This window comes from Oncorhynchus kisutch, linkage group LG20, assembly GCF_002021735.2.
Source record: "Oncorhynchus kisutch isolate 150728-3 linkage group LG20, Okis_V2, whole genome shotgun sequence".
Taxonomy (NCBI): Eukaryota; Metazoa; Chordata; class Actinopteri; order Salmoniformes; family Salmonidae; genus Oncorhynchus; species Oncorhynchus kisutch.
In genome coordinates, this window is record NC_034193.2 from 43079891 (window position 1) to 43101825 (window position 21935).

A 21935-nucleotide genomic window follows, 5' to 3' on the forward strand; every position below is an offset into this window, starting at 1 on the left:
GATGCTGATTACTGCTTTGATACACCTTCAGAGAACTACGATAATTGAAAATGTCCTATGAAGACGAAATACAGAAATTCTCAGGCACACTGTCACCAGCATCATCATAAAGTAGACATTTTTGAATGACGATCGTGGAATCCTTTTGGTTTTATAGGATAATAATAATGCTGGATTTAAGTGTAGCCCATCTCCAGTGGTTTGGTGTTTCAGTCACAGGCTCATAGCTTACTGTACTGTAACTTGTCTTTATTTCCATTATTGTTTCGCTTTCGCACGCTTCAAACAAACTGAACATTTGCACACTCCCCCAACACAACCGTCAATGATATCAACGGTGGCCACCCATAACTTTTTTACAGACCCAATCATCGTGTAGTACCGAATGACGTATCAAACAGCAAGGTTGACTGATTTCCGGCTGTTCCAAATCGTGTAGTCACTGTGGGATTGTTATCCGCAGTTATTAAAAATAGTGAACATTTACAAGATATTTCAAGGGCTAAGGAAGACATCTCAACGTATTCACAATGGTAAGATTGTCAATAAATAATGTATGCATGTAGCTAGTACTTGTGGTCCGTAGATTGGTTTGTAAAACTAGCTCAGCTAACGTTAGCAACCGGCTGCCTAATCAGTTTGGTAGCTAGCATTTAGCTTGCTAATGTTAGCTAGCCATGCCAAAAGTCACCTGCAATGGTAACTAACTTGTTTAACGAAAATATAACTAGCGTTTGGTATTTTCCAAACGTAACTACCACATTAACTCGCAACCTAGTTTGCTATAAACTGGATTATTGTCGCTAACGCTAGTATGTGAATGAGCAGACTAGCTAATGTTAGTACTAGCTATCTGAAGAGGGATGCAACAACCTCATGCAATTTGGGAGTCTGTTGATGGAAGTTTATAATCTTGACGTTCTTAGCTAATAGTTATACCAATGTTTCTACTGATTCACGAATGTTTCAAGTGCTGGTCGCCCGTCAAAGTTAGTAACTCAATAGTTAGTGATGGAAATGTTGTTTGGGTTTTGAAATTGTCCCCGTCACGATTGCTACTTAACTTCTATCCCTCGTCTCCTTCCTTGTCTTCCATCCCCAGTCTATTATGTCCTATAATGGTGGCGCCGTCATGGCGATGAAGGGTAAGCAATGTGTAGCCATTGCAGCAGATCGAAGATTCGGTGTACAGGCTCAGATGGTGACCACCGACTTCCAGAAGATCTTTCCCATGGGAGACAGACTCTACATTGGCCTGGCTGGTCTGGCTACTGACGTGCAGACAGTGTAAGTGTGCCTTGGTCCATCAGTGCACCTCGTATCTCCCAAGTTCTGGAGTATTTGGATGGTCAGTGCAACAGATCGACTTTGCAGGTGATATTAAATATCCACTCTATTTCTCGAACAGTTCCCAGAGGCTCAAGTTCAGATTGAACCTCTATGAGCTGAAGGAGGGGCGTCAGATCAAACCTAAGACATTCATGAGCATGGTCTCCAACCTGCTCTATGAGAGGAGGTGAGTTCACTGATGTGAAGAAGCACAGTATTTCATATACAAGTCTACACTTCCGCCTGGGTGGCAAGTCTGTGACTGATCAAACGTGAATCCGTTGTCTCAGATTTGGGCCATACTACATTGAGCCTGTGATCGCTGGTCTGGACCCCAAGACCTTTGAGCCATTCATCTGCTCCCTGGACCTGATTGGCTGCCCCATGGTGACAGAGGACTTTGTTGTGAGCGGCACTTGCTCAGAGCAGATGTACGGCATGTGTGAATCTCTCTGGGAGCCAGACATGGTAGGTTATTGTGTCCTGTATTGTAAGATAATACATTGAGTGCGATAGTTGACTATGTTTCTGACTGTCTTTATTTACAATGGTTATTTTTGACACCTGCAGGAACCAGAGGACCTGTTTGAGACCATCTCCCAAGCCATGCTGAATGCAGTGGACAGGGATGCCGTTTCAGGCATGGGTGTCGTCGTGCAAGTCATGTAAGCACAGTTATACTTTTCTTTTCCCACTGCCTACATTTTGGATTAAATAGTTGCTAAATTTGTAATCTGAGGATTCATACAAATGTCATGACATTTAGATGGTGATCTTTAGTAACGCTCTGGTCAATGTTGTAGTGACAGTACCTTGATTTTTACTTATTTTGACAGTGAGAAGGACAAGATCACCACACGTACCCTGAAGGCCCGAATGGATTAAAGCTCCTCTCCCTCTGCTGCTTCAACCCCTCATCTCTACCAATTCCCACTATTTTGTATGAAAATGATAAACACTGCGTGTACTGTTTTTCTTAAGATACTGTTCAATAAAATGAATGACTATTAGTGTTACAATGACTCTGATTTGCCATTTCAGAGCAAGTAATGAAAGATGAGGGTTTAACATTATCAGATTATGATAACTGTGGATTAATAAAACCGGGAAGTCTGCAGCCTAATTCAGTAATCTCAGAAGAATAGTTTCCAGGGACGAATTTGAATGAATTGAGCGGCTAAACAGCTATTGTCTAACACTTGTCTCATGCGGAAATTTTGCTGCGCTCTCGATACAGAATAGGTCATTATAATAACTTAATTTAAAACCACCTCTACAAGGCACGAAGGAATGATCTTTGTTAGTCAAAGGTGAGAAAATGAATTAGATTCAGGGAAAATAAAACAATAACTCCCTTTAATATGTAATGAATCCTTTTCAAGTAACTTTTCTGATCTAACGTCGATAACAAAACAACTATACAAACACAAATGCTACATTAATGTAAACAAGATATAAAAAACGATTCTTATGGTAATAAAACAAGAATTTGCTTTAGTATTCCCCTTTTTATGTGGATTTTCTTTTACCAACCTCCAAGTTCATGGTAAAAATGTCAAGTGTTTAGAACAATATGGCAACGTAACATTCAGACATGTTTTTTCTTTTTTAGTCAATGCTCAGATGCTAAGTTCAGTGGTTTGCCATTTCAGCTAACTGGCGAAGTCATGTACATATTAGCCATGCATTTTGATATTGCATTCATTTACGTAAAACCCTTATATATTAATTAATCTCCTGCATTTCCAATTTTGTTACTGTCGGCTGTGAATCTCCTGACAAGTCAGAGTTTGTAAACGCCTGTTGGCCACTAGGTCAAAAGATTAATGCGATCTGACCGCTTCTGTGTCTGTGAGAGGTGTGTGTGTGTCAAAATAATCACGAACAGACGGTACTAAACAGACTCCTACTGCTGAAGCAGACTCTTTCAAGGCATTAGTGAGACAGTTCCCGTGCTGGCGTGAGGACTAGTATAAGGGGGAGGGTCTCAAATATCCTATAGAACTCTGTTTCACAAGCCTTCCTTGTTGAGCACTCAGACCGGGGAATAGGACATGGGAGGAAAAGAGACGCGTTGCTTTTTTTTTTAAAGAAAGAGTCCGGCGCCCCCTCTGGGGGTCAATGGAACAGGCTTGTCTGTGCATCCTTTCAGTCTGTCGTCCCCTGGGTGGGAGGGTAAGGGGTGGGGCTAAGTCAGGTGGGAGGGGCAGGAGGAGCGAGAGAGGGGTGGGTGTGGCTGATGGCTCTATGACAGGTAGTGATTGGCTGGGGTAGGAGAGATGATTCTATGACAGGATGTTGGACATGAACTCAAAGAATCTTTTGGAGTACTGCTCTGGGTTTACGGTGGAGATCTCTGCCCCGGCCTGAGGGAGGGACAACAGAGAGTAAAGTGTAAACATATGCACATTAGGAACATACAACTACAATTTCTATGTCATAACACGTCTCACAAGATCATCTTCTACTTGAAACTACTATATGATCTAGCATCTTTGTAGCCTAAACACTTGGCTTCATGTTAGGTCAGATCTAGTCCATTACTCACCCCATGTTTCACAGTTTTGGCAGCATGTGCAGCTTTTTTCTTAGCGTCGTAGTGCGTGAGGATGTCGATGATAGCCATGAAGTACACTTCTTTCTTCACAGCACCTACCACAAGGAGCAAGACAGTGAATAGGTGTATAAATAGCAAGTATTACTTTTCACTGGGCTGTCCCATGATGTCTGTTCTAAAATTAGTTAGTTAGTTTCATTTTCAAATGTTAATTCAAGATGCACTATACAGAAATTGCTCCAACATTTCCTGGTTGCTTACCTATCTACACACAATACCCCATAATGACAAAGTGAAAATGTGTTTTTAGACATTTTTGCAAATGTATTGAAAACGAAATACAGAAATAGCTCATTTACATTAGTATTCACACCACGGAGTCAATACTTTGTAGAAACACCGGGTAAGTCTCTAAGAGCTTTCCACACCTGGTTTGTACAACACTTGCCCATTGTTATTTTAAAAATTCTTCAAGCTCTGTCAAATTGGTTGTTATCCTGTTGAGTGTAGGGGGTAGTATTTTGATGTTTGGATGAAAAACGTACCCAAATGAAACTGTCTATTTTTCAGGCCCAGAATCTAGAATATGCATATAATTGTCAGATTAGGATAGAAAACACTCTAAAGTTTCCAAAACTGTCAAAATATTGTCTGTGAGTATAACAGAACTGATATTGCAGTCGAAAACCTGAGGAAAATCAGGTTGAAAGCTCTCTGTTCCATTGCCTGCCTTCGCTCCATTTAAAGGGATATCAACCAGATTCCTTTTCCTATGGCTTCCACATGTTGTGAACAGTCTTTAGACATAGTTTCAGGCTTTTATTTTGAAAAATGAGCGAGAAAGATCACATCGTGTCATTGGATGGCTGGGTGTCAGCAGCGTTTTGCATGCGCAACAGCTTGAAGCAGACATTTTCTCTCTCTCTCTCCTATTGAAGAAGGTACAGTCCGGTTGAAATATTATCGATTATATATTGTAAAAACAACCTGAGGATCGATTATAAAAAACGTTTGACATGTTTCTACGAACTTTACGGATACTATTTGGAATTTTCGTCAGCCCGGTTGTGACCACTCGAGCCTTTGGATTTCTGAACATAACGCGCCAACCAAATGGAGGTATTTTGGATATAAAAATAATCTTTATGGAACAAAAGGAACATTTATTGTGTAACTGTCACGTGAGTGCAAATATCCGAAGATCATCAAAGGTAAGCGATTCATTTTATTGCTTTTCTGACTTTCGTGACCAATCTACTTGGCTGCTAGCTGTTTGTAATGTTTTGTCTGCTGAGAGAGATGTCCTTACATAAACGCTTGGTATGCTTTCGCCTAAAAGCTTTTTTGAAATCTGACACGCCAGGTGGATTAACAACAAGCTAAGCTGTGTTTTGCTATATTGCACTTGTGATTTCATGAAAATTAAATATTTTTAGTAATTTAATTTGAACTTGGTGCTCTGCAATTCAGCGGATATTGACAGCAATGATCCCGCGGATATTGACAGAAATGATCCCGCTAACGGGATGGGTGCATCAAGAAGTGAATCACTGCTAGACAACCGTCAGGTCCTTTTTTTGCAGTATTATTTAAGTGACTTGTTGCAAAAAGGATGCATGTTTTGGATTATGTTTTATTCTGTACAGGCTTCCTTTTCACTGTCATTTAGGTTAGTATTGTGGAATAACTACAATGTTGTTGATCCATCCTCAGTGTTCTCCTATCACAACCATTAAACTCTGTAACTGTTTTAAAGTCACCATTGGCCTCATGGTGAAATCCCTGAGTGGTTTCCTTCCTCTCCAGTTTGGAAGGACTCCTGAATCTTTGTAGTGACTGGGTATATTGATACAGCATCCAAAGTGTAATTAATAACTTCACCATTGCTCAAAGGGATATTCAATGTCTGTATTTTGTTTTACCCATCTATCAATAGGTGCCCTTCTTTGCGAGGCATTTCAGCTTCCAATTTTTATTAATAAGTAAACATTTAGAAAAAAACATAATTCCACTTCGACATTATGGGGTATTTATTGTGTGTAGGCCAGTGACAAAACATCTAAAATGTAATCCATTTTAAATTCAGGCTGTAACACAACAACATGTGGAAAAAGTCAAGGTGTCAATACTTTCTGAAGCACTGTAGATAGAGAGTAGCACAAATATAGCACAATTGCATAGAAAAATCACTTGACAAAACTCAAGAAAGAGTGTCTCTTACTGTCGTTGCTCTTGATTGCGTAGACGTCCACGGAGGAGTCGAACTCGCCAGGGCTGAAGAACCCGCCAAAGTTGAGGGGGTTCCCAGGGCTGTCTGGAGGGGTGCCGAAGGAGCCAGTGAGTGCTCCTCCCATCCCATCATTCTCGTACTCCTCCTCCTCTCCTCCTGCCTCCACCTCCATCTCCTCCTGCTCTGCCCGGTCCACATCATGGATCCCCACCAGCAGACTGTAGTCCATGATCTTCAGAGTGGCCAGGAACTGATGCACACAAACGGGAGAGATGGCAGATATTGCAACAAATGTTAATTTGGGAAATTTCCCTGGAGGACATTAAACTCACTATTCTTCTATTTGTCAACCTAAAGTCATGTCTTTGTTCACAGGTACTTAGGTGAAACTGGTTGAAAGGACTAGAAACAAAAACACAATGTGCAGAAGTCCATTTACCCGGATATTTAAACAACGACGACTGTAATGAGAATAAAAACAACATCAATTCGAGCAGCCGTGAGATGTCTCCTACCTCTACGTCGCGCTTTAGTTTCTCCAAGAAGTACTTCTTGTTGTCATCTCCTATCTGCAGCTTCTGGCCCTCGTTCAGAAAGTCGTTGTCTTTAAAGGTGGGGAGTTCCTTGGCCTGAGCAGAGTGATAGAAATTAGAATCAAAATATTCAGAGACTGGCACAAATGACAGAGGTCTTTCTTGCTGTTAATTTTAATGCATGAAAAGTAGGGTCATTTGATTCAGTTTCCACTCATTGTCCTTGGATTGACTTTTTAGGGAGAACAACTATTTCAGCTATTTCCTCTTGGTGTAATGGTTAAGACGGTGGGTTTCTTGAGCGAGAGGTCCGCAGTACGAATCCGACCAGTGACACAGGTTCTGTCTGTCCCTCACTGGGCGTGAACCAGCAACCTTCTGTTCCCAACAACAACTCAGCAGTCACAAAGCAGTATCACGCACCGCTCTACAAAAGACATAGCCAGGAAGGGAAATAACTACTTCTAGGTTTCAGAGCGGGTAATGTAACTCGCATGGTGGATACTACTAGCGCACACAGCTAACTATTCCACATGGACTACACTCACCCCCTTTTGACTTCCCCTTCTGCGCAGCATGGACAGCAGTCGGACATGGCCCAACTGTGGATGTGTTATTTCATTTGTGCTTCATTATCATTAGATGGAAAAATCATTACTTCTGCACTTTTCTAAAAGTATTTTGGGCTGTAAATGAGTTTTGTTTATAGCTGGTTAGTGTGATGCTTTTTTTGTTGTTGCATGATCCACACAATTATTTTGGGTTCCTGTCCTTGTACCCCAACACTCCTCTCATCATCATCGTATCTATGTAAATGAACGCACCTTCTCTTTGTCACTGGCTTCCCTTGACACTGTGGAACCCTGAATGAGAGAGAGAGAAAAAAAGAAAAGATCATTCACAGAGATGTCACGGAATTCAGAGTTAGAGACAGATATTCGTTGCATCTTTGTTCCCCCTTTGTTTCTCCTGGACTTGACAGTATGGTTATAACATTGTCATATTTCAGAAAGCAGAATTGTTTCCCCCAGAGAATGCCTGTCAGCCACAGAGGTGTTTGTTGTGAAGGGAAACGACGTTCTGCGAGTCAATAGGCATGTACGCCGTCACACCTCTATTCTCAGTGTTGTTGCCCATGCACAAAGAGACAGATTTACTGAGCTTTTCCACAAGAGCAGAATTCTTAACCATTTCCCCTTCTAAATAATGGGCTCCCGAGTGGTGCAGCGGTCTAAGGCACTGCATCTCAGTGCAAGATGCGTCACTACAGTCTCTGGTTGGATTCCAGGCTGTATCACATCCAGCCGTGATTGGGAGTCCCATAGGGGGAACACAATTGGCCCAGCATCGTTCGGGTTTGGCCGGGGGTAGGCCGTCATTGTAAATAAGAATGTGTTCTTAACAGACTTGCCTAGTTAAATAAAGTTTAAAAATAATAATAATAATAAAAAAATAATACATCACATAAGCAGAAAATAGTCTGTAAATCTAGACTTAAGTAAATTGCTGGAGCCTCAAGTTCTACTGGGAACCGGAATACTCTGCAAGCACCCTATGCATTGAGCTTGTTATAAATGCCCTTACCCCAATGAGCGCCAACAGTGTTACAGCTGTAAGTGTGCTCCTAGTGCCCTACTGGAGTTCGTGTACTACCAGTAAGTGTTCTCCCAGTTAGTTCCCTCCAAGCTAGTGTGCACATCGACACCTACCTTCAGGTCGTACTTGCGGTGCACGGTGAGACGGTGGCTGAATACATTACGGGTCACCACCAGGTACGTCTCAACCCCGTCCACTGTTAGCCGGTACATGCCCAGGAACTGGGGGAGCAGAGTGCTGCCATGACACTCCACTATGAACTGAGGAGACCCAGAGGAGGAGGATGGAAATATAAGGAGAGGAAAGGAGAGAGAGAGAGAGGAGGAAGGAGAATGAGTAATGCAAAGGAAACAGTGGAAGAGCTTCAGTAATGACGTCGGCATAATTGTTAGCTATTACAAAAGGATTGTCCCGTCAAATCGGACAATTCGCAGATATTTCTACAGCATCACATTGAAAGGTCCTTCGATATTTGAGGACAACATGCTCCCATCAACATGTACTACATGTATGTTTGTACAGAAAATATATATTTTTAAATTCTAACGTGTTATATTTGTGCCTGCGTTAACTCTCCCACCTGGTGGTACTTCTTGAGGATGTTGTGCATCTCGGCGATGTCTTCGCTGGACACCGTCTTGATGACGAAGCGGTGGTCGTAGCTGGACAGGAAGCGGTTGCCAAAGCGCCCCTGGGAGTCGCTGTTCAGCGGGGCGCTCCTTGTCAGAGAGTTCTGATGATGATCCACCACAGGAGGGAGCACGGGGGAGGGAGAGACATACAGAGCAGAAAATTGAGGCTTTGGCCTGAATGAAAAGCCCTCTATAAAGAAAATGTGTCATAATTACTTCACGAGTTAGTAATGGATCAATGGATTTCATTTACAGAGCTATTCCAAGCTCAAAAAAAACCTTCACATAGGGATCCATTTAGCAAGGCTACCAAGATAGTTGAACTTAATGTAACAAACCATGCTTGGTATGATTCTCTAAACACTAAAAACACACACTGTTTAAACGTGATAACTCAGTAAAAAGGGGGCAGTCTTTTAGTTCTATATCAACAAATGCTGATAAAGAATTACTACATTGAGTTGAAGGGTGAAATCCAGAGAAAGACTTACTACATTGGGTTGAAGGGTGAAATCCAGAGAAAGACTGGGCAGGGAACAACAGGGAGTTCCCTCTGGTACTCTGATCTGCTCTCTCCTTAACTGTCCTCCAGCCTTTTGACATCACTGAGCCGTGCCAAGCAAACGTCTATCCTCACTCTGTCTTTCAGTTCGCTACTGTGTACCCATCCTCAAATGGTCTTTCTCCTCAGTTAACCCATCCTACATTCTTCCCCCGTAGACATCTCCACACGGGAGACCATATTTTACCTGGTAATCCTGGTCATCGATGGAGAACCTCTCCCTCAGGTTGCGGAACACCATAGGGCAGTACTCTTTGAATTTAAAGCGGCTGGGCAGGTTCTCTCTGAGAGATACAAGAGTGTTGAAGAGTGTTAATATAGAAGAGTGTGTTAGCCCATTAGCAGTCAGAGCGTTGATGTCATCTGAGTAAGCATTGGAACAGATAACGGAAATGTGAGAAGCAATTGACCAGCATACTACACTAGAGGTGCTTCACTGCGAGGATGATTTGCAATGCAAAGATAATCTGTTAAGTGTTCGATTCATGTTTTGACTACAACCCCAGTGTAGTGGAGATCGCCAGAGGCATAATCCTGATTTGGCAGGAAAATAAAAGTAAGGCATGTGATATATCAGAAGATGTGTAGTAGACTTATTACCAACCTAAAATAGTCATATAAATCATACAGTTTATCCGGGTTTTAAACTCATTTTCAGCTTCTAAAATATATGTAAACAGACCATTCTTGTCTCAATTTTGTGTTTTCTTGGAAAGCTGTGAGTGCTATTACATGCCACAATGTCAGTACTTGTTACATTACAACGTGTCTAAGTCCTATCATCAACTGATTTCAGTCAGTTTATGGCTGTGGGTTGATTGCATTGTTTGAATGGAATGTTGACATATTGGCTGTTCATTTGACAAAATGTATGGAATCATTCCTCTAAAACTGTCTGGCTAGCTAAATTCATTACATTACACAATATCTTATCACAGCACTGGCAAACCATGGTTGACCAACTCCCTGACCAAAATGCTGACTGTTAGCACATCATAAGAAGGTTCATGTCCATTCTATTACTCTAAATCTATGGTTAGTCCCTTAGCAGAGTCAGAGTGTCTGAGGAACTCACTGGACTAGATAAAGGAAATATGAGAAGCTCCTGACCAGCATACTAGAGGTGCTTCACTATGAGGATGATTTCCATTGCAAAGCTGCACAGTTAAGTGTTCAGTTAATGTTTTGACTACAACTCCAGCTTAGTGGGGATCGCTAGACCCATGGTGAGTTATATTACAGGTGATAAGAAGAACTTGATCTGGCTCGTGATTTAAAAGCACACCACATCATAGACAATTGGGCCAACCAAGCCAAGACCTTCTCTCTCCTAATCAGTAGCATAACATAGTGTTAGCAGATTTCAGGTAGTACCGTACCATATATTTTAGACAATGCAGCTAAATTGGCCTCTTGTTTGAGTTTATATGGGGCAGTAATATGATATGGCAGGTTGCAAAGTTAGGACCCGGGATACCTACTTGTTAAATAGGTGGTTGTCCACTTTGATCTTACTGTAGGCTTTAAAATCATCAGGCATCAGCATTACTGGTACAGGCACGTTACTTAACTCGTTGATCTGAAATAGAGGGGAGATAGAAAGAGCAGGAGATCAGAATAGAATGCTAGAGCAGGGAAGAGGAGGTCAACACACTAATCCCCACACCAGACCAAACTGCAGTGAACCAGTGTCTATTTACTGACAATCATTCACTTTGGACCAAAGCGAACTGACAGCAGTGCTCTCTGGCTGAGTCCCTTGTCACACTGTTGAGCTTATCTACTGAGACAGATTCACTGTAAGGAACAGACTGATTCCCAGAGCGAGCCCTCTCCATAGATTTATAAACTCCAGACAGTAAGAGGAGTGGCAGGGAGGGAACGTGAATAAACGCTTCAAAAGAAAAAAAGGAGACAAGAATGCATCCGGGAGACACAGACGCGGCTAAAATAGGAGAGAAATGGGAAAGTTACCTTGAGGTAGAAAAATAATAGCATACGGAGCACAAACACATTGAGTTGTATGGAATATGCAGGACATAGCCTCTCATAGAGCTGGGGTTTTGAGTTATATCAGGCTCTCTCTCTGAGACTACTTCAAGGGATAGACTCTCATTCAACTGTCTGACATGCTATGAAAAATCACCGTCTATCATGCCGACAGGTTATGCTCTGGTCAATTTTATTTGAACCTTTTATTTAACGAGAGAAGTCAAACGAAGAACAGATTATTATTTACAATGACGGCCTACACCGGCCAAGCACCGCTGGGCCAATTGTGCGCCACCCTATGGGACTCCCGATCACAGCCGATTGTGATCCAGCCTGGATTTGAACCAGGGTTTCCGCAGTGATGCCTCAAGCAGAGACCGATGCGCCACTCAGGAGCCCAAATGAATGTGTCCTTCAAAAGTATCATCATATTCATTTTGTCATTAGAGGCATAGCTTAATGCCTTCAGCAGGCAGACACAATCGATATCCTGACTATATGTTGGATTATGTCTAATCAACCTACACACAAGGTTTGATGAAGGTGGTCGTTTGTAGCTCAGTTGGTAGAGCATGGCGCTTGTAAAGACAGGTTAGTGGGTTCGATTCCCGGAACCACCCATCTGCATGACTGTAAGTTGCGTTAGATAAAAGTGTCTGCTCAATGGCAGATTTTATTGTAAGTTTGATGAAAGCCCGTATCAGATTTGAAGATGTAGGTTTTTCCCGGTGTTGGAAAGCCTGTAAGGCTGGCATTATCTACCATCAAGACTGAATCCATATTTTTGAAGGGAGCTTCAATTAAATCTGTGTTTGGCTATATGCTCCAACTGACAAAGGTATTCTCTAAGCAAAAGCTTAGTTTGGAACTGAATTCATCCGGCTTTGTGACTAGCAGAACGATGTTACGACTGACTACCAAGATGAAATATATTCTGGTTATGAGAGCCTTGAGGAGAAGGCTCTTTTGACGTCCTTCTTGTAATCGCCTAAATTAGCCTGCCGCCTACACCTTGAATCTACACCCAGCCTCCACCACACACTAAACTTGTCCATGATGAATATTGCAGAATGCATCACAGGATGATTATTACAGCTTCACTAAATATGCGAGTTTGGTTAATTAATGCCATTGTTTTCTCCATTTGAAGCATGTATTCTTTCCCTGGTCTACAAGAACTGCCTGTTTGACGATGGTCTATATTTATCCTTATCTTTCTTATATAAGGCATTGAAATGTACATAAAATAAGCTCGCCAAAAACACAGCAAGCAGAGGGGGAAATCAATTGAGAAAGAATAATTACAGACAATAGTACCTGCAAGATGTAATGTACATGTTAGTGTGTAGGCAACATATTGAAATGCATGCAAACATTGGAAGTGAAATGATGCATCAGCACTGTTATTCAAATTGTGGGTGAAGCGAATCCAAAACTGGGGCATCATATTCATGCCAAAGACATTTATCTGGAGGTGTCAGTTAAGCAGGGAAGGGGGTGTGTTCGCCTACTACTGCTGGCCACAAGAAAATGGAGCCTTGAAGCTCTCTGCAATGCATTTGGTGATCGCTGCATTCATGCGAGTGAGAAACTTGATGCATTTGGTGAAAAACAGTCTCAATAAAGTGTATTTTAGGATGAGTTGAAGACAATGTCACTTTTCCCACTCAAATTTGACTAACTGTGAGCCTATTATTGTTATGGTTGAGTGTTCAAATGTGTTCTCCACACTAAACCACGTTAAATCATGAATAAAGGTTAAAAAAAAAAAAAATACAGGCTAGAATCTGCAAATGTAAGATTTGCCGCTTTATTATTCATTGATGCCTGTAAAACAATAGGCAGTCAGGCTGCGGTTGGGGCGTAATGCAACTTGCTGCTCTCCAACAGTCACACCCCTCTCTGGCCTGCGCTAGACAGAATGGATGCTTTGGTTGGAGCAGTGCTCACGACCTCCTCCCCTAACCAACTAACTAGCTCACTTCAGACCACCACACATCCCACGTTCTTACAGAACAGAAGACGTTATGCAGCTTGTGCCGAATAATTCCTGCATAGTGCACGGGGTAATGTCAAATGTTTATGTTCAACGTCGCAGCTATATTTGCTGCACATTTTTAAAGCGCACGCGACTGGCACACAAACTAGCTAGAATGTTGCTACATTGATATTCCTGACCAGGGAGAATGGTGACTGAAGGGTTAACAGCTTTCACCTAAGCATCAGACTAAGTACCTGGCTAACACCCATACACTACAGACTACTAGACGACGGATGAGCTCTAAAATTTACTATGGTCAATCAAGCAGCTGGCTAACTATCGCGTTACCGTTTGCTAGTCAAAACACCATAAACACAAACAAGCTAGCGTGGGAACATGAACAAAAATACATTTACCGTATGGTTGACACCCCACATTAAAACGCTGAGAATAGGCTCACTTGCACGGAATAATTTCACTTTCTGTCCTATAAAATGTTTCTTTTTCGTCTTCGTTTTGCTAGCGCTCACCGGCGCAACGCTGGTACAGTTGGATGACATGTCTCCTGTTGGGAATAATTTAGGAAATGCAAGACAGCACTGTAATCAAGCAGGCTAGCTGGGTCGTAAGCACTCCAGACAACGAAATTTACTTTTAAAAGCGTGATATCTATACGTGCATTTTCGCATCCAATTTGCAGGGTCTTTGAATCAAATTAGATTCTGTAGTAAATTAACGGGATTGCATGTTGCGTGGTCACCACCCTTCCTCCCGAGCAGGCCACACGGTTCAGTCCGGAGCGGCACACAGACCAGCTGTTGGCATAGATAGCTAGCCAGCCATCTCGCTACAGGCAAGGTTGCCTTTAGCTACGCCGCAGTCTTCTTTGATAAGTAATACACTCTTGGTGTACGTCTCCTCTCCTTTCTGTTGTCGTCTGCTACCCACAACGGTTTGAGGTGATTTTATTTAGAGGTTAGTAATCCCATTATGATGCGCCTGAGATTGTTGTCACCAGTTTTGGGGTCTCCTCAAGATGGCGTCTAGACTGAACGTCGCAAAGCGAAGTGCGCCCCCAAGAGGCAGAGAGTAGAAGCGCGCGTACTGTAGTCGGTACATGTAGGTGTGAAAATGAGTAAATCTCTGTATTTGTAAAAGCTGCTAATGGCAAAAGTAATGCTGTGGATCAGATATCAGGATTTCTCATAGAGTAAATGTGTCATTCATACTGAATGGTGATGAAGCAGAAAAGGCATACATTTCATGTGTAGGCCTATGTTATAAATCATGCACGTTTTACAGTCAAGTTGACCCGCAAAATCCTACAATAAATCCAATAATATAGTTATCAATGTTCTGTAGTAAAAACTTCAGGATTGTCTCTAGGGGAGCATTGTCTAGGGGGGCGTGGTTTTCCGTCTAGAAATGGTTGTCAAAATAGAAAATGAATGCAATGACTCCTTCATAAACAAATGTGGTTAATGTATAGAGAGGAGGGTGTTTTAGTGACTTATCCGCGAGAGTTGTATTTTTTTTTAAATAAAATGTTGCAAATACAATGTATATGGCAAGCGGCAGGGACTGAAAATATTATCACGTGACCATAATGGGCGGTCCTCTGACTATGTGGGGGAAAAAAAAGCCATTTTCTGGCGCTGCTGCAAGATCTAACGTTAACCAACTCAAAATAATTTACCTGTATCCACGTCGGGAGGTACGGGTGTTTTTCATGTCAAATCAGGTAGGAAGCAAAGGCATCAATTGTTTTTATTCGCATATCGCGATGCACAGGTACATCAACACACAAACGGAGGTACTCGGTGTTATGTTTGGATTCTCTCTTGTTCGTTTCTCATATCCAGTCCTGTCACTGAATTTAAGATGGCTGCTTTGTTTTCCACTCTCCATCTAAGCGTATTTTTCGTCTGTCTTTACATAGTTTTTATAAAGAATGTCTATAATGCATAAGAACCCACTGGTATAGGAGGGGCTCATTGTGGGTCCTCTCGGGGTTTGGGGTACGTGCCTCCCCGTGCACAGGCCCCACTGGGGTAGTCGGGTCTAGACTAGAGCAGTTCCAAACGTATTTTGTTACATTGATGGATGGGAAATATATAAAAAAAACAATCAGGCTGGAAATAATGACAAAATAAATAGTCATATACTAGTAGCCATGCTTCTAACAAAAACACGTGATCCATATTATTATAGACAATGTCAGTGGACCAAAATATGTCAGTACACATTTTGTATGTATAGGCCCTGTGTTGGAAAAGAAATCACAACAGCAGAAAAGGTCACTAAATGTGTCATGTACTTTAGTGGTTCAAATCTTGCTACCTAAGTAATTCTTTGATGATTTTTTTTTCTTTTTTTGCAGATCCTTCCAGATGGATAAAATGCAACCCAGTCGGCTAAAAATCACAGAGCTGAATCCTAACCTGATATGCCCACTGTGTGTGGGCTACTTCATCGATGCCACAACCATTGTGGAGTGCTTGCACTCATGTAAGATTCCTAAGTCCACTGCATTATTCTAAATGAATATGAACCAATAATAACATTATTAGTATATGGGCTAGAGTATATGGCCTATAAACTGACGTAGAAATGCATTTTCTTTTTATAAAAAGTCATACAGTAAATCACCAGCATTAAGTCTGTCTTCTTACTCCAGTCTGCAAGACGTGCATTGTTGCCTTCCTGGAAACCAACAAGTTCTGCCCCAGATGTGATGTGCAAGTACACAAGACGTGTCCACAGCTCAGTATCAGGTTAGTCACATTGCATGTGTGTGTGCGCGCACACGTCTCTCTCGGAGTACCTATGTTATTATGCATCTATAAGTGCAACCAACATGCTCTTATCTTTAGTAAGTGGCTTTATCATTTGCATATCCTTTCTCAGGTCAGACAAGACTCTACAGGACATTGTATACAAGTTGGTGCCTGGATTATTCAAAGGTAAGACCATATCTCTTGAGTAATGGGGTGGGTTTTCTATACAAATACTGAACAAAAATATAAAACGCAACTATGTCAAAGATTTTACAGAGTTACAGTTCATAGAAGGAAGTCGGTCAATTTAAATACATTTATTAGGCCCTCATCTATGGATTTCACATGACTGGGCAGGGGCACAGCCATGGGTGGGCCTGGGAGGGCATAGGCCCACCCACGGGGGAGCCACGCCGAGCCAATCCGAATGAGTTTTTCCCCCAAAAAGCGCTTCATTAAAGCCAGAAATACTCCTCAGCACCCCCTCCCCCTCAGAGGATGAAGAAGTCCGATATGAAGGTCTTGGGCTGGCGTGGTTACTCATTGTCTGTGGTTGTAAGGCCTTTTTTTATGGGGTAGATCAGTTTTAATATTGAAGATAGATTATGGCTTCTATCACTAATTGTCTGCATCATTTCCAATACCCCATTTTTTTATATATATATTGCTGTCATCAAGGCAAAAGGTGGCTACTTTGAAGAATTTCAAATATCAAATATATTTGGATTTTTTTTTAAACACTTTTGGTTACTACATGATTCCATGTATGTTATTTCATAGTTTTGATGTCTTCACTATTATCCTAAAATGTAGAAAATAGTACAAATAAAGAAAAATCCTGGAATGAGTAGGTGTGTCCAAACTTGTACTGTATGTGTATATATATATATCTCATACTATTGGTTGCTAGAATTGTGTATAATCATTTTTATTAAACTTTCGTATGTCATTTTGTGCATCAGTTCATAAACCATGTGCAATGGTTTAACCATATTATTTTTTGTAATATTTGTTTAGTCTTTTCTGGTGGATTAAACTGAAATTGCAACCAACTTTAAGAATTAAATAAAAATATTTTTAGATTATTTCATTTTCAAATGACCGAAGGGGAGAGGTTGTTATCTGTTAGATGTAATGCCAAATTCTCTAAAACAACGTACAAGGTGGCTTATGGTAGAGAAATTAACATTAAACTCTTTGGCAACATTCCTGCAGTCAGCATGCCACTTGCACACTCCATCAAAACTTGAGACGTCTGTGGAATTGTGTTGTGGCTTTTTTATTGCCCCCAGCACAAGGTGCACCTGTGTAATGGTCATGCTGTTTCATCTGCTTCTTGATATGCCGCACCTGTTAGGTGGATAGATTATCTTGGCAAAGGAGAAATGCTCACTAACAGGGCTATAAACAAATGTTTGCACAAAATTTGAGAGAAGTATGTTTTTTGTGCGTATGGAAAATTTTAGATATTTTATTTCAGCTCATGAAAAATGGGACCAACACTTTACATGTTGCATTTATATTTGTGTTCAGTGTACATTTCAGTATTTTACAACGAGCATATTTAGTGATAATTACAGTATAATAAGCCTGTTTGAGACTTTGCCCATGAAAAGTTGCCCCCTTTAATAATTAAAAGCGGACACGTGCCAATGTCTTTTCCACTCTAATAACTTTATTGTTTTGTTTACATCAGATGAGATGAAACGAAGGCGGGACTTCTACACAAACCAGGAAAACCAACACCTGGAGCCAGGAGAAGTGGTGGAGGAGCCGACTATTATTGCAGAAGATGAAATCATCAGTCTCTCCATTCAGTTCCATGAGAAGAACAAGTACGTTCTAGAATGTGTGATCTCTTAATATTTTATAGTATAGAACAGACCAAATGTGTTACAATAGGGCTGTATCTCTATGTGTAAGTACGTTTTAACAGGAAGCTGGGTAAAAAAAGGCACATCAAAACAAAGCTATGCTCATCTTAACCCATGCTGTCTTTCCATTTGCTTATAGAAGTGACACACAACCTGTGGATACAGAAGGAGACAATGTGAGTGATTCAACCATAAAATGCTAACCCAATATACATGTGCTAATGTCAATTTGTCATCCACACTCTCTCAATGATAAGAAATGCCATTTAGCATACGCTTTTAAAAGCGACTGTCATGCATTCATACATTGCAAGCGCCATGCTCTACCAACTGAGCCATACAGGACCACATTTTTCTAACATTTCATATTATTGTCATGCCCTTACCCTCTAGTTATAAATCTGTTCTAACCACACGTGCTGTCCTCTTCATTTTCAGACCAACAGCAAACGCTTCCTGCAATGCCCGGCAGCCATGACAGTCCTGCACTTAGCCAAGTTCCTGCGTAGCAAGATGGACATTCCGAACACCTTACGGGTAATTGCTACAGGCTGCACAGCATCGCCTCACAACTCCATAGAAAGCCACAGTATACACCAACAACCACTTTGTCTCAATACTGTATTTGAGTGACAAGCTGCATTCCTATACAGTAGATCATGCATGCTTTCGCGTAGGTGGACTGGCCCTACTATCCCCCCTTCTTGGACTTGTGTGCGATTAATGTGTAATAATGATCTCTACCTTGACAGATTGAAGTGCTCTACGCTGATGAGCCCTTAAAGGACTACTACACGCTGATGGATATCGCCTACATGTATTCTTGGCGACGTGTAAGTGCCAACTGACACACTGGCTATAACAACAACACTGACGAAGCTTCAGTTGTCACTTCCAACGCTAATCCCAACTTCACTAAACATCTACGTTGCTAGGTCCTAGGATCTGAGTGATCTTTCACGTGTCTGGAGAGTTCTCATCTTCTCTCTGTGACTCTTTGCAGAATGGCCCCCTCCCCCTGCAGTACTGTGTCAAGCCCACCCGGAAGCGTCGAAGGCTGTCCCAAGGTGCCGCCCAGGCCCACTCCGACGGTGTCAACACAAGCCCCACCTCTGAGAGCGACTCCCACAGCGACAAGGCCCTGAGCCCGGCTGGTCAGGTCCCCAGAGCCTCCACCCTGCCCAGCCCTGCCGTCCGAGGCCAACCCTCTACCCTTCAGAGCCCCAGCGGTACCACAGGACCCAACGGTACTCAACGGCTCCCTCTAGCCTCCAAGTCAGGGAGCAACGCCCGCAAGGTGAACGTCAACGGCAAAAGCAATGGAGCAGCGACTGAGACTAGGGGAGGGGACAAAGGGGCAGTATCACCCCCAACCTAAATCTGATACATCCCAGAAACATGGAGAGTGGAACAGAATTGCCCCAAAATGTCGGAGTAGCCCCTCAATGGACCAATGGACAGACAAGGAGAAAATCTGCCAAGAGAGTACTGAGGGAGAGGGCGATTGTGATCAGCAAACAGACTGTCAAGTGCAGCCAAATAGACATTTCAATGTGTGTGTGTCTGTGCGTTAGAGTAAACATGCATACAAAATGTACAATATGTATCCAATGTGAGCATTCGTACATACCTGGTCATGTATATAGAGTATCTTTTATACAGGATATTGTAATTGTTTTGTAACTGTATGATATGCAGTCGGTTCACGGATTCCTTCCCCCAAGTCTTCACAATTAATTTGGCTTTAAAATATCAATTGACAAAATGCTGAATGGCACTGCGATGCGATTGTCTGTCTGTATGGGTATGTAATATATATATAATATATATACACACACACAGTTGAAGTCGGAAGTTTACATACACCTTAGCCAAATATATTTAAACTCAGTTTTTCACAATTCCTGACATATATAATCCCAGTAAACATTTCCTGTCCTAGGTCAGTTAGGATCACCACTTTATTTTAAGAATGTGAATTGTCAGAATAATAGTCGAGATAATTATTTATTTCAGCTTTTATTTCTTTCATCACATTCCCACTGGGTCAGAAGTTTACATACACTCAATTAGTATTTGGTAGCATTGCCTTTAAATTGTTTAAATTGGGTCAAACATTTTAAGGTAGCCTTCCACATGCTTCCTACAATAAGTTGGGTGAATTTTGGCCCATTCCTCCTGACAGAGCTGGTGTAACTGAGTCAGGTTTGTAGGCTTCCTTGCTCGCACACTTTTTTTTTCAGTTCTGCACACAATTTTCTTTATAGGATTGAGGTCAGGGCTTTGTGATGGCCACTCCAATACCTTGACTTTGTTGTCCTTAAGCCATTTTGCCACAACTTTGGAAGTATGCTTGGGGTCATTGTCTATTTGGAAGACCCATTTGCGACCAAGCTTTAACTTCCTGACTGATGTCTTGAGATGTTGCTTCAAAATAACCACAATTTTCCTTCCTCATGGTGCCATCTATTTTGTGAAGTGCACCAGTCCCTCCTGCAGCAAAGCACCCCCACAACATGATGCTGCAACCCCCGTGCTTCACGGTTGGGATGGTGTTCTTCGGCTTGCAAGCCTCCCCCTTTTTCCTCCAAACCTAACGATGGTCATTATGGCAAACCAGTTCTATTTGTTATTCATCAGATCAGAGGATATTTCTCCAAAAAGTACGATCTTTGTCCCCATGTGCCGTTGCAAACCGTAGTCTTGCTTTTTTATGGCGGTTTTGAAGCAGTGGCTTCTTCCTTGCTAAGTGGCCTTTCCGGTTATGTCGATATAGGACTCGTTTTACTGTGGATTTAGATACTTTTGTACCTGTTTCCTCCAGCATCTTCACAAGGCCCTTTGCTGTTGTTCTGGGATTGATTTGCACCTTTCGCACCAAAGTCCATTCATCTCTAGGAGACAGAATGTGTCTCCTTCCTGAGAGGTATGACTGCTGCATGGTCCCATGATGTTAATACTTGCGTACAATTGTTTGTATAGATGAATGTGGTATCTTCAGGCGTTTGGAAATTGTCCCCAAGAATGAACCAGACTTGTGGAGGTCTACAATTTTTTTTCTGTGGTCTTGGCTGATTTCTTTAGATTTTCCCATGATGTCAAGCAAAGAGGCACTGAGTTTAATGGTAGGCCTTGAAATACATCCACAGGTACACCTCTAATTGACTCAAATGATGTCAATTAGCCTATCAGAAGATTCTAAAGCCATGACATAATTTTCTGGAATTTTCCAAGCTGTTTAAAGGCACAGTCAACTTAGTGAATGTAAACTTCTGACCCACTGGAATTGTGATACAGTGAATTATAAGTGAAATAATCTGTCTGTAAGCAATTGTTGGAAAAATTACTTGTGTCATGCACAAAGTAGATGTCTTAACCGACTTGCCAAAATTATAGTTTGTTAACAAGAAATTTGTGGAGTGGTTGAAAAACTTGTTTTAATGACTCCAACCTAAGTGTATGTAATCTTCTGACTTCAACTGTATGTGTGTGTATGTATATATATATATATATATATAACCTAGAAGTATAAAGGCAAGATCTGTCTTCTTGCCGTCAGTCATACTGTATATAATAACTCTGGTGTATGTAGATAGATGCAGTACTTTCTACTGGTAATGGCCCCAATCACCAAGGACAATAGATGTGTACGAAACGTTGGATGCACTTTCTTTGAAATGCAGATCACAGTATATACGAGTACTGAACTTCCCTGTGCTTTTGACATTAGAAAAGCCATTATATTTATCAAGCCTCAAGCAGCACTTACAATCGTCTGAAAAACGTAGCTTACTGTACGTTTCTCAGCGTTTACATACCGGTACCCAGTTCTACTCACATCAGAGAATTGTATATCTGACCATGTACACCTT

The 21935-nt window shown here is 41.6% G+C and overlaps 3 protein-coding genes across 8 annotated transcripts; 2 read left to right on the forward strand and 1 right to left on the reverse strand.

Moving 5' to 3' along the window:
* Positions 1-363: 363 nt before the first annotated feature.
* LOC109865743 (proteasome subunit beta type-3) lies at positions 364-2345 on the forward strand. The gene is made up of 6 exons (XM_020454162.2): positions 364-533; positions 1103-1287; positions 1409-1516; positions 1620-1797; positions 1900-1994; positions 2166-2345. Exons 1-6 carry the CDS (start codon positions 531-533, stop codon positions 2212-2214), a joined length of 618 nt encoding a protein of 205 aa, XP_020309751.1. The 5' UTR covers positions 364-530; the 3' UTR covers positions 2215-2345.
* A 318-nt stretch (positions 2346-2663) lies between these two features.
* Positions 2664-14491, reverse strand: LOC109865741 (phosphatidylinositol 5-phosphate 4-kinase type-2 beta-like). Of its 6 annotated transcripts, XM_020454157.2 has the most exons (12): positions 14092-14478; positions 13829-13977; positions 10921-11018; positions 9627-9723; positions 8826-8978; positions 8359-8505; positions 7474-7512; positions 7198-7251; positions 6632-6745; positions 6108-6366; positions 3878-3981; positions 2664-3695 (listed from the first exon to the last, which is right to left on the reverse strand). In XM_020454157.2, exons 2-12 carry the CDS (start codon positions 13970-13972, stop codon positions 3615-3617), a joined length of 1290 nt encoding a protein of 429 aa, XP_020309746.1. In that variant the 5' UTR covers positions 13973-13977; positions 14092-14478; the 3' UTR covers positions 2664-3614. The 6 variants fall into 6 exon arrangements, with proteins under 6 accessions (XP_020309746.1, XP_031654769.1, XP_020309749.1 ...); XM_031798909.1 differs by lacking the exon at positions 7198-7251 and having other exon boundaries at positions 14092-14482; XM_020454160.2 differs by lacking the exon at positions 13829-13977.
* Positions 14492-15034: 543 nt separating this feature from the next.
* On the forward strand, positions 15035-20201 carry LOC109865742 (polycomb complex protein BMI-1-like). Its single transcript, XM_020454161.2, has 9 exons — positions 15035-15153; positions 15793-15920; positions 16090-16186; positions 16320-16375; positions 17886-18024; positions 18203-18239; positions 18502-18600; positions 18816-18896; positions 19067-20201. The coding sequence occupies exons 2-9, from the start codon at positions 15803-15805 to the stop codon at positions 19439-19441; spliced, it is 1002 nt and encodes a 333-aa protein (XP_020309750.1). The 5' UTR covers positions 15035-15153; positions 15793-15802; the 3' UTR covers positions 19442-20201.
* Positions 20202-21935: the final 1734 nt, after the last annotated feature.

Excerpts from the sequence above, each read along its gene's own strand:
- LOC109865743 (XM_020454162.2), top strand. Across the intron at positions 1,798-1,899 it reads CTCTCTGGGAGCCAGACATG|GAACCAGAGGACCTGTTTGA; the intron begins GTAGGTTATTGT and ends TGACACCTGCAG. Across the intron at positions 1,995-2,165 it reads GGTGTCGTCGTGCAAGTCAT|TGAGAAGGACAAGATCACCA; the intron begins GTAAGCACAGTT and ends TTATTTTGACAG.
- LOC109865741 (XM_020454157.2), bottom strand. The coding sequence starts at position 13,972 with ATGTCATCCAACTGTACCAGCGTTGCGCCGGTGAGCGCTAGCAAAACG. Across the intron at positions 3,982-6,107 it reads CGCAATCAAGAGCAACGACA|GTGCTGTGAAGAAAGAAGTG; the intron begins GTAAGAGACACT and ends TCCTTGTGGTAG. Across the intron at positions 3,696-3,877 it reads CCAAAACTGTGAAACATGGG|GCCGGGGCAGAGATCTCCAC; the intron begins GTGAGTAATGGA and ends TCCCTCCCTCAG.
- LOC109865742 (XM_020454161.2), top strand. The coding sequence starts at position 15,803 with ATGGATAAAATGCAACCCAGTCGGCTAAAAATCACAGAGCTGAATCCT. Across the intron at positions 15,921-16,089 it reads TGTGGAGTGCTTGCACTCAT|TCTGCAAGACGTGCATTGTT; the intron begins GTAAGATTCCTA and ends TTCTTACTCCAG. Across the intron at positions 18,240-18,501 it reads TGGATACAGAAGGAGACAAT|ACCAACAGCAAACGCTTCCT; the intron begins GTGAGTGATTCA and ends CTTCATTTTCAG.